Source organism: Arachis duranensis, chromosome 6 (assembly GCF_000817695.3).
Source record: "Arachis duranensis cultivar V14167 chromosome 6, aradu.V14167.gnm2.J7QH, whole genome shotgun sequence".
Lineage (NCBI taxonomy): Eukaryota > Viridiplantae > Streptophyta > Magnoliopsida > Fabales > Fabaceae > Arachis > Arachis duranensis.
This window is the reverse complement of record NC_029777.3, coordinates 7,893,215-7,905,166: the sequence shown is the minus strand read 5'-3', so window position 1 is coordinate 7,905,166 and position 11,952 is coordinate 7,893,215. Positions and strand designations below refer to the sequence as shown.

At 37.4% G+C, this 11,952-nt stretch overlaps 1 protein-coding gene across 1 annotated transcript; it reads right to left on the bottom strand.

The window, feature by feature from the left end:
* Nucleotides 1-5,874: 5,874 nt before the first annotated feature.
* LOC107492395 (protein FAR1-RELATED SEQUENCE 5-like) lies at nucleotides 5,875-7,326 on the bottom strand. Its single transcript, XM_016113420.2, has 2 exons — nucleotides 7,005-7,326; nucleotides 5,875-6,797 (listed from the first exon to the last, which is right to left on the bottom strand). The coding sequence occupies exons 1-2, from the start codon at nucleotides 7,324-7,326 to the stop codon at nucleotides 5,875-5,877; spliced, it is 1,245 nt and encodes a 414-aa protein (XP_015968906.2).
* Between the last annotated feature and the right edge of the window lie 4,626 nt (nucleotides 7,327-11,952).

Genomic DNA, 11,952 nt, shown 5'->3' with positions numbered 1-11,952 from the left:
ACTTTAAAAAATAATATTATAATTTAATATTATATTTTTTTAGTAATTAATTAATTATTTATCTAGAAGTGATTTTAATTAATATTATTCAAATAATATTTATTTTATCAAAATCAATTTTAGTGAAAATTGCCAACATAAATCATGTTGGCACATACTCACTTCTACTCAAAATCAATTCTACAAAATCACTTCTATTCAAACTACAGTTTGTCCAACCTAATTCCAAACACACACTAAATGATCATGTTCAAACAAAATCTGGTAATATTAAAAAAGATATAAGAAAAATAATTTGGTTATGTGCTAATAACTAAAATATTCATACTGAGGGGTAGGGCATCAATGGTTTCGTAAGTTAGAAGAAAATGTGATTTAGATTGTTATAGTCACGTCGTAGTTGTCATCTCAAGTATGCCAACCCCGTCAATCATGAGCAGCACCTGCCAGGCAACTTACGGTTCACTGTTTTTCGCGAGCGATAATACATTGGGAGTGGTTTTAATCCCCCAGTCAAAAGCATTCAGCCAAATTTCTGCTATGAACCTTTTGTACTCTACTAAAATAAGGCTTCGAAAAACATGGTGTGGACGGGTGGATTGGGCCTATTTTTTTTAGGCCTTCCTAATGAGACAACCCGACTATTTGTACGTGACTTGGGTTAAGTTATCTATCAAACCTTGTCCTCGCATGTATAAACTATCTTCATGTTTGTGACAAATTAGAACTCTGGCAGTGCAAGTCAATAGAATGGAAGGTTTAACGGAATCAGAGAAGAAGGAGGATGCAAATCACCCCACTGCAGCAGACCCTTGCGGCGACGGTACAGGGTATGGAAACTTTTTTTCCCTCATAACCTCTTTGCATCGTTGTTTCATTGACGGGTAAATTTCTAAGATATGTTTGTTTCAGTGGCATTCCAGAACTGACGGCAGAAGAGTTAATACCAGGCGAAGATTCGTTGGTTTTTGTTTTCAACAAACTTCGCCGGGTCTGTTGTAGTTATCCATATTTGGCAACGGTAAAGGATTGTGTTATGTTGTTTTTTGTTTCAAACCAAACTGACTGGTATGGTGGTGTTTTTTTGCACAGCATCTCATGGAAAATGTTAGCACCACACGAGCATTGCAAGCTTCCCAAGCCCGTACATTGAAAACGCTCTCTGACTGTATCACGAGCCACAGAAAGATACTAGAGATTTTATGGGAAGAATATGCGGACTGGCGTAGGAAGAAGTATCCCCAAGCTGGTATTGAACCGTACGAGGCAGACTGGCCTGGAAAAAAAGAGGCTGTCGTCGCAAACAAGGGTATGACTACAAGGTCCCAGTCAAAACAAAAGTTGGGGTCGAGACGGGTCGCAGACTCAGATCATCCACTGAAGGTACTTTTTCCTACATGTAATTATCCATATTGTGTAGTCCTCCCTTTCACCTGGGGATGACATTAGGTTTTCTACTTTGTCATGTAGAGAAGGCTAGACTTTGACAGCAGCGACGACGAGTATGGGAGAGAAGTGCTAGGGGAGAATCCGAGGAATGTTACACCTTTGCTGTTTGAGATTAAGAAGAATGGGCTGTTATCATCGGATGATATGCCTAAGGTATTTGTATATGCTTTATATTTTCTGCACATTTGGAGATGCTTGATGTCTTACACCATAGTTTGCTACGTCAATAGTTTTTGGATGTAGATTTTAGACCACCAAAAGGGATGAAATGTATCGCAACGGAACTAGCCGTGGCAGCCTACATTTTTGCCAGAGACCTGGAACAGGGGTAAGTTCCTCATGGTTAAGTCGTACAACATGGTGCACAGGTAGGTTTCTAGACGTGTGCATCATTTCACGATTGTTGAAATATTCCTAACATTGTTTTCGACCTTTTACTACTCAGGGAGATATTGTATTCTGGGGAACACTGCCACGGACCTAGACATGTATTCTGGTTGTTGCGCCCCCGTCAGGAGGTTGTGGACGATGTAAGTGGTGACATATAACATGCTATTTGTAATGAGCATTCATCAATTTTTTTACGGCTTCATAAGTGTTAATTTGGCCAGCAAGTGATGTTTGATGAAAGCAATTTTCTTTTATACACGCTTAGGTTATAAACCTCGTAGCAACCATGCTTAACGATGAGCGTCATGATCCGTATGGTGGCTTCCGACCATGTTTGCTGTAAGTGTCCGTTGGTACCCATTAAATGATAAACACGTCATTAGCGTACATGTTACATGAGGTTAGGCGTAATCCTTACTCTGTTGATGTAGCAAATAGCTTTGAATCCTTCCACTTATTGCAAGGAAACTCTGGCCTTTATCCGTCACAAATACATGAAATATGTTGACGAGACGGCAAATGTTAGACATTTAACGTAGTTCATTTTAAGGAATAAAAAGGCAACTCATGACTTAATGGCTGAAAACGTCCTTTTCTTTCATCCCAGATTTACATTCCCTTAAACAAGGATCATCACTGGTACCTTATGGTTGTTGATTTGCGCGAAAAAGCTCTTATATATCTGGACTTTGCCAAATACATCGACGCGCGTGAAGGCAGAATGGATCAAATGGAGTACATGGTATGTAGTTGCCATCATGGTTTTTCCACTTAGTGGTGTTCAAAGTTATTAAACCTACGTGTGGTGTAAGTTTATTTAATGATCTTTACATTGACTTCAACATTATATATTTAAGCATTTTAAATTGTAGTTACGTACTCTTCTGATTATAGGTAACCATAGTTATTTGCAAAGTTGAAAGATGTGTAACATATATATATCATTGAAATTACCTCAAGCTATGAATATAAAGTATAATAATGGCGTCAGTGGCACAAAATTTTTTTGTTTTAACACTTTTTGCTAGAAGAATAGAATATATTTGATCTGTTACGTTGAATTCAATAATCTGCTTTGTTTGAATTGTTGAATAATATTTTCAAGCCTTAGGGTAACATTATGAATTATCTATGGGTGAAAATTTAATTCCAAAAACTGTTTCCATTTCTCGGGTGGTTAAATATGTAATTATATTTTTTTTAGCATCAACCATATATGTAAGTTATCCAGACCGTGCTTATCAGCGTTGTGTATCTGCATCATTGAATTTCCAAGCAGGCCTTTTTCCTGCTTAGGCTACTCAATGATAGGAAATTTTATAGGAAGAAGGAGAGCAAATGTCCAGACAGGTCAGAGTTTGACTTTCGAGAGCCCATGACCAGTCAACAGCGACCAAATTCGTGAGCACACCATATCTCTGCATCTTATAAAATTCACAGTTTTACAGGAAATTGTAATCATGAATTTGTTGCCTTTATTCGTACTATCCTTGATCAGACTAGACTGCGGGGTCTGGGTTACACAATGGATGCAACTGTCTGAGTTGTGGACCTCGTACGATCTTGAGGTACCATGCCATTCTAAATTTATGAGTGCCTTTACATTACTTATGTGAGGACTCCTTCAACTCATTTACCAAACTGATTATTATTCGCAGATTGTAAATGACATCCACCGGATGCAGCTGGCGATGGACTTGGTCATGTCAAGGGTATCAATCTGAGGAGCACTTAGATATAATTTTTTGTGAAAATGTATGTACTTGAAGTGGACGTCGTGGATGACATGTTATCCTAGGCCTTAGTAATGCGACCCGAAAACAACCGTCCTTGGAACTTGCCATTTTGGTTGTTTTCTGACTCGCATTACTGCAAGCATTAGATCGTAGTTCACACTTGTTTGCATGTAGAACTCTAGTAGAACATGGAAGACTTTATCAAGATTTTAAGCATCATATGCTAACACTATATATTACCTTATTATATACCATATCAACATATGCGAGATCTCGTCTTTAAGATAATTAAAGAAAAAAATCACCGTTGGATTGACTTCAACTTATCGACGTACACGATAAGAGGGATGAGGCCATTAGATTCTACAATTTTGATATCTACATTTAACGGAGGCAATTTTTGCAAATTACTTCCAACGACAACACCTCTTTTAATTTGGCCTCTATTAAAATAGTCTTCAACTCTCCGTTGAGTATCTAAATCTATTCTTCGATTCTGTTTGTTCCTTAATTTTGTAGCTATTATTTTACTTCTAGTAATTACTCAGGTTTCTACATCTACCCTTTCATATGTCATGAAAATCTGGCATTCCCTATCGTACGTTACTGGACCTGATGATTACTATGAATTGGCCTTATAGTGGATCACAGGACCTAGTGATAACTATGAACTGGGCCTTTTAGTGGATCACATGACCTACTCAAAATAATGAATTACAATGAATTAAGTTTTGGCACCAATTAATCAACCCTTACATTTTTTAGGATCCAAGTGAAATAAAATACCCAATACCCAATTGTTGCTAAATGATAACACATTAACTTAATTGATTTCTTGGAATTTTTTTTTTGTTTAAAGGATTGGCAAGGATTATCATCTCCAGTAGACCGCCATTTACACATTAGCATCCAAAGTCTACAAGGCTAGTATGCCCATCAACAATCAAAGAAAACTATAACACTTCATATAGCAATTACACTCCTTCTAAAAAAAAAGATAAACAAAAAAAACACATCACACCCCTCCCCCACGCTTCAAGACTTGGCTTCTGTTCCAGGATTCAGCTTCCTCAAAATATCCATGTCCTAGGATGAAAAACATTGTCACAATAATACCAATAAGGTAAACTTCCATTCCAACTAAACACACAACACTTATTAGCTAGGTATGAGATACGCACCTTTGTTTCCCAGTCAGGTTCATTCTGATCGCCTAACGACTGCATGTTCTGGCTTTGAGCTGTGCAAACTATCCGATGACCGTTGCATTTTTCATCACCACTCTGATGTTCCTCCAAGACATCAACATCAAGACCTGCTCATGTTACTCCTTTCGTGCACTCCGCCTCGACGTTCTTAACATAATATGGAACAGTAAATACACAATAAACTCGTCATGGGTGCACAATTCATTAGTGGAAAACTTAGATACAAATTTAAAATTTTTTTATAAAATAAAAATAGTAATCCTTATCAACTTATTATGTAGCCAGAATACCTCAGCATGGTCTGTGTTGGATATATCAGCACCTTTTGTGGCATTTGTTTCATTAAAGGTCCTTTTGCTAACTGTACACCTCCGCTTAGTGTGCCCTGTTTTTCTACAAGTAGTACACCTTCTTTTTTTTTACTTAAACTTCTTTGAAGACGGCGCTCCTTTCGTTCTAACAACCACAGGGTCCCTAATGCCGACATCAACCCTATTCGAAGCACCATCTGCCGCTTTAGCATTCCCATTTTCCAAGTCCCTGCATACGTTTCTAATCCCATTCAAAGCAACTCTAAACAGCTCTTGCTTCTTGGCACCAACGAAAAGCAACCATTGAGAAGCTGCATGAAGGGCACCATGCCTAAGCAAAAAGCCCCTCTCGGATTCCTCTTCGATGTCATCAACATACTGTCCGATGTCCTTGGCATCTTGTCTCTATCTTTTAATTATCAAGCGATCGGGAATAGCTTTCAAATGCTCGTGCTTCATAACGAAAAACATGTGCCTACAAGGGTACCCCAATCGTTCCCAGAACCGACAACAGCATTCTAACTTAACCACATTATTCTCGAATAGCGTCATAACTCGTCTTCCTGGGTTACCATAGTCTTCTGTGATATACAAAATTGTGGTGGAGACCCTCTTTCGACTAACAAAGTTGACTGTCCCCACCCGATCCATCTCCTTTTTAACCTCGTTGAATACAGCTCGGGTATACACGTTGGCAGCAGATCTTTCAATGGAATCCAAGCAACCTGTGATGACCGGCATGGTATATAACGTATTAAACTGAGCAAGAAGCTCGTTGTTTCAGTACTCCCGAACAAGCAACTCGAGATTCTGAACAAGTTCTAGAATGCTATGCCTAGAAGTGAGGAATTTTTTTACATTAGCGTTGATTCCCTCACACCTGGATGTCGTCCGAAAGCCATCACAAAATTTGTTCCGCAGATAAGCGTTGACCCACATCTCTCGCTTCTCGTACATCTGGGAAGCCCATAACTTGTCACTCAATTCAAAGTCTATCACTGCCTGAGCCCACTCAGCCTCAAAGTCAGCAATTTCCATGTCAGCATATAACCACTTTGCAAAGACATTCCGAAACATTTCCTCATTTGAGTTCGGGGTTACATTTCTTTGTAGGTGCCACGCACATAGTCTATGAGTTACTAGTGGGAAAACTTTCCGCACAGCTGCGATCATTGCATCATCTCCATCTGTAACAACTACGGACGGTGTCTTCCCACACATTACTTCAACCAGGCTCTCGAGCATCCACGTGTAAGAAGGTATGCGCTCATCCAAAACAAGACCGAAGCCAAAGATTGTTGTTTGTTTATGGTTATTCGTGCCAGAGAATATGACCAATGGCCTCTTATATTTGTTTTTCTTGTAGGTGGAGTCGAAAGCAAGGACATCACCAAAATATTGGTAATCAACTCGACTTGCTCCATCAGCCCAGAAGAGGTTCGCCAACATACCATCATCGGTGAGGTTGTACCTTGCCATCGACATCGGATCGGCTGTGGCCTTTCCCTCGAGGTATATGACGGCCGCATTGGTGTCACCATCCGTAATCTTGTCGCGTTTGCTCTTCTCGATGTAATTGTAAGCATCCTTTTTAGTGAATCCAAGGAGAGAATACCCCCCAGAAATTCCTGCCATGTACCCCAGTATCTTTGAGGTTGGTAAGCCGTACCTCTGCATCCCATCTATGTGTGCCTTGGCAGAATCTGACATATGGCAAAATCATGGAATCATGTGTACCATTATCCTGGGCGTCAGTGGGTGATTATGTTCCAGGTTCACCTTCCTAACCTTCCAAGTGCAAGAAACTCTATCAAGATACACTAACAGCATTGCCTTGCAATTCGTGCGCGTTTCCGGACGATGTGATCTTTTTCTATCCACCCGATTGTAATGCTTCTGGTCCCTTAAACCGGCCTTGTTGCAAAAGAATCTCCGCCTTATCAAATTCCCGTCCTCATCTTTCCCGTAGTCACCCTTTCGGACCCCAAACCCAATAAATTTTCCAACTTTTGCGAAGAAATCATAAGCACGTTCCTCGCTCCGAAAGACCTTCTTACATATATCTTCTGCTGTGAGACCCATGACGTCTCCATAATCTGATGCATCATCATCTAAACTGGGCTGACAAGCTTCACTGTCACAACCATTCTCTGCGCTATCATTTTTGCAAATTTCTCCACTTGCATTCCCAACTTCCTCGCAACCACCAAACAAACCATTCCTGCCCTCCATCCTCAAGCCAACCTATTGGAAATCCAGCTAACTAATTCAGTGGGAAAAAAAGAACCTTAAATATTTGTGCTAAAAATATATTGAAGCGTAATATAATCTAACAAGAACAACTTGATAAGCAATCAACACATTCATGACTCAAAAGGGGCTAGGTGACCCCACTAATATATGTTCACACCCTGATCCATAGACATTTCCTAACTTGGTACGGTAGAACATCATTCATTCAGAGCCAATTAATTTAGTCAGAAAAAATCAATCTAACAATTGTCAAGATATTACTAGAAGGGTTAAATAAGAAACAACACCCACCTGCTACGCATTTAGAACATATAAGACTCACTGGGAAATAGTTGATCCAATTAAAATATTTTCACAACCTGATGGATACACATTTTTTGACACGAGATGCTAAAGCAGGAGTCATTCCTAGCCAATTCCTTTATTTTGGGAAAAAATCCAATATTAAAATTCTCAAAAAATTACCCAAAGAGTTAAACAAACAAACAAGACACGCATGCCAAGAAATCAAAACTTTCAACACTAAAAAGGGCCTACTTGATCGAATTAACATACTTTGACCACCAAATACCTGTATACTAAGCACCGAAACGAATCCCACTTTGAATTCAACATACAGACAATAAATTAAACTAATCCATACAGTTAACCTAGAGGTCCGAACATATACAACAAAGATATGAAAAATTAACATCAACAAATCACAACTGAAGAAGTCGTAATTCGGTTCTTACCAGGGAATGGAGCCCGGATGAGCAGCAGACTCGTACGCGCAGAGGTGACAAACGGAACAGATGTGACCACGACGACAAGAAGGGCGAGTACAGAATATCACAACGGTGAGGATAGCACAGTTGCGTAGACGTTGACGACTTGAGGAGAACACCTCCTATCAAACAACCCTACGTGACGGCAACAAGAATTGCAAACACTTATTTTCTTTCACTTTCCCTAAAAGGAATAATTTCATGTATAAACACTAGTCATGCAAATTTTTGTTTTTTTTTTTCAGATAAGGTTTCCTGTGCTACTTCATTTTTTATCCGGGTTGCGAGAACCAAACCAATCAATGAACCGGGAAAGTAATTGGTTCACTGATTTATTCGTTCGACCCGGATTCAATCGGAGTTCAACCTGTTTAATTAAATATTATTTAACGATTTAATATATAATTACTAAATTTTTAAATTTGATCATTTGTAACCTACTAAATTCAAAATTGCACTAAATGTTCTACACCCAAAAACTAATAACAAAATTCAACTACCCACAGGAACTAATTATCACTAATTAATAATCATCAGAAAATCAGCAACATCATCGTCATTTCAGAAACTCAGCATTTTAGAATAAGCAAATATCAACAAAATAAATAATATTAACTAAGCAACTCAAAATTAAATCCAGTAACTCAACTACATCCAACTTTGATTCAGAATTAAACAAGGGCACTGATCATCACCAATCAGTAATCATCCGAAAATCAACAACAAGCCAACATCATATCAGTAACAACATCATCATCATTTTAGAAAATCATTCTAGAATCATAAATCATCAATTAACCGGATTATTCCAGTTTCATAAAATAAGAGACTATGTACTCATTCCTAATTTCAGAAATAATGAAAATTTTGATGCCAAATGTAATTATACTTGTCTTAAATCAGTCTGCTTTCGAGTGAAGTGATGTGCAAATATGAAGATTGGGACCCGCATCAACACTCAGAGAGTCAGAGTGCTTACTGCTTCCCGGCGGCGAGGAGGAAGGGGAGTGACGGCGACCACGAAGGATACGGCCACACCGAGGAACAGAGAGACAGAGCGCTTGAACAGGTAAGACGGCGACGGCCACAGAGCTTCCACGGGACGGCAACGGAGCTTTCTCCAGCGGCGACACAGCTACCTAGGACGGTGACCGAGGTTCCTATGACGGCGATACTGCTCCTGCAACGGCGACGGAGATTCCACGGCGCAACAACGGCGAATGGAGAGAAAGCAAGCTCGACCAGAGGAGAGTCGTCCAGTGTCTGTGGGTTCTGCGCGGCTGTGGGGCTGCAGTGGTTGCGGTGGGTGCGGCGGCTGCAGTGGTCGCGGTGGGTGCGGCAGCTAGTCCACTAGGGTTTCCTTATGTTCTTTCAATTTGATTTTTTGAGAGAGAACGGAGAGGAGATGAGTGGGAGTGTTGGACTTTTGGTGGGGGTTTGTTGGGGCTTCGAGTACGTGATTTACAGTTTTTTTTCCATAAACAAGCCAAAAACAACGCTCCATTGAAGGGGTTTTCAAACGTAAAGCCACTCATAACGTGTTTTTCTATTTGGGTTGTATTAAAGGAAAAAACCACATCCAAAAATTGTATTATTTAATGGTCCACGTCCACAATTATTTGTCCAAAAAGCCCAACCATCAATCCAGCTAATAATTAACATAATCACTTCTTAATTATCACCTAAACACCAACTTTAATGTATCGAAACTAATTGCAAAAAAAAAAAAAACAGACCTTGTCTCCTGCAAGTACATACCCCAATGCAGATGTGGGTCCCTTTGCCCAACAGCTTCTGATGCCTAGCCTTATGTGTATGTTTTTCCGTTTGACAGGTGGTATTTTATACATATAGAATATTCTCTCAATCTACACACTAGCAAAGCCCTTAAAAATTTTGAAGACGTTCTAAAATTTTTATATAGTTTTAAATTAATGTTACAATATTTAAATTAAACATCTATAATTTATAAGATAGGTTAGTATTTATGAATACTAATAGAAATAATAGAGTTTTTGTCAAAAAAAAAAAAGAAAACCATTAAAGAGAGTAAAGAGTTTCAGAAAAGAGGCATCATGAGGGGTGTTTTTTTTTCTCTTCTCCCTTGTAAATTGAAATTTTTTTTTTCTTCAAGTCATGTATTATAAAATGTAAATTTAGTTATCTACTATTCACGTCTAAAGAAAAAAAAAAGAGCAAGAGAACCTAATTAACCAAATTTTATCATTTTTAGCATTAACTAAACAAGTTTCCTTTCATCATCTTTTTGCCAAATGTTATACATCTATTAGTGGGTCAACAATTGGCTATGCTAGGCACCATTTTTTGTGCCACCAGAAAACTGGCTATATATATATATTGATAAAGATGCAGTGTTTGTAGCAAGAGCGTGTGAAAAATTGTAAAAGAAGAGGGAAGTGAAGATAAGGAATTTAAGTATATTAAATGATAAAACTCAACTATACTATTAGAGTTATCCTTCTTATATAGATACATAGATAAATGCCATATTAGTTGACTTCTAACTAACTATCAAAACAGAAAAAATTCAATCCATTTTATATTCTCTGGTTTTCTTTTCCATACATGTTTTTGCATTCTCGGGTGTCATTTTCTCAGTTATTTTAAGCCCAAGATTTTGAAATAGTCATGAGAAGATCGAGTTCGAGTGCTAGCTGTTTGCCACCAAAAGTGGGCAAAAAATTAAAATTATAATGTCTCAACTTAGCTTAATTACATGTACTATTAATTAGATTAGCTGATTTTAGTTCTAAGTAATAATATATCTTTCAAAGAAAGGAATGACTTAGAAGAATGGAGCCATAAGCAACCTGCATCAGCTTCTGTCGTTGCTGCAATAGCGCGTATATTATGCCTACAATTTTCTTGGTCAGGGGTAGCTATTCAAAGTTTCAAATCATGTTCACACGGCATCGTCCAAACCTGATCAAGGAACGAAAGAACTATTCAAAGTATGTGAATATTTTGAGGACAATATTAGAGAAAAAAAAAATTGTCTTATATAATATTTATTAATTTTAATAATAATTAATAAATATTAAAATTAATAAGTTCAAATTGTTTATGATTTTTTTTAAAAATATTTTTCTATTTTAAATTTAGAAAGGCTACTTAGTTATAAGAAATTAATTTCTACTTGCCATTCATTAAATTAATTTTAAATATTATTAAATAAACATATATAAAATGTAATATAAATAAAAAACCATTAATTAACAATCATATATAAATATAATTTGATATTTATAAAAGAATTCTGTAAAAAAATTTATGATTTTAGTTTAATAGGTTTAATTATTCATATGATGATTATGTTATTATTAAAATATCTAAAATAATAAATATAAATTATATATAAATACATAATGAGTAACTGAATTTTTTAGTATATTTTTTTTCTCAATTATACAACACAATGAATTATTAGAGGAGTATAACAAAGAAGAAAGTCGATATGGTTATAATTGATAAAGGCACGCAATATTTTAGTAGTGACCACAACAAAACAGATTCATTCTTCTTGTATATATACCATTTGGGCTCTTTGGTTCACAGTTCCAGATGGTCCATGCAACCTTTGTGACTTGAGCAAAAGTTGAGCCAGCTGGCATAGGAAGTAGTTAAGTTAGTATTCTGTTGGGAGCATCAGCTGTGACGTGGGAAGAAGTCAGTTAGGCTAGTTTAATAGTTAACAAGACTGAAGAGGGAAAGTTTACTATGAGAAGTTAGTTAGGAAGTTATCTAGCCAGTTAGTTAGAAGAATCAGTTTACATTTATAGTAGCTAGCCAGCTTCCACATGAAGTAGTTAGTTAGAAA

What these genes read in the sequence shown, in the direction of transcription:
- LOC107492395 (XM_016113420.2), bottom strand. Translation starts at nt 7,326, where the DNA reads ATGGAGGGCAGGAATGGTTTGTTTGGTGGTTGCGAGGAAGTTGGGAAT. An exon ending in ATTCTTTTGCAACAAGGCCG is followed by an intron (nt 6,798 to 7,004) that starts GTTTAAGGGACC and finishes GCCATATGTCAG; the next exon opens with ATTCTGCCAAGGCACACATA.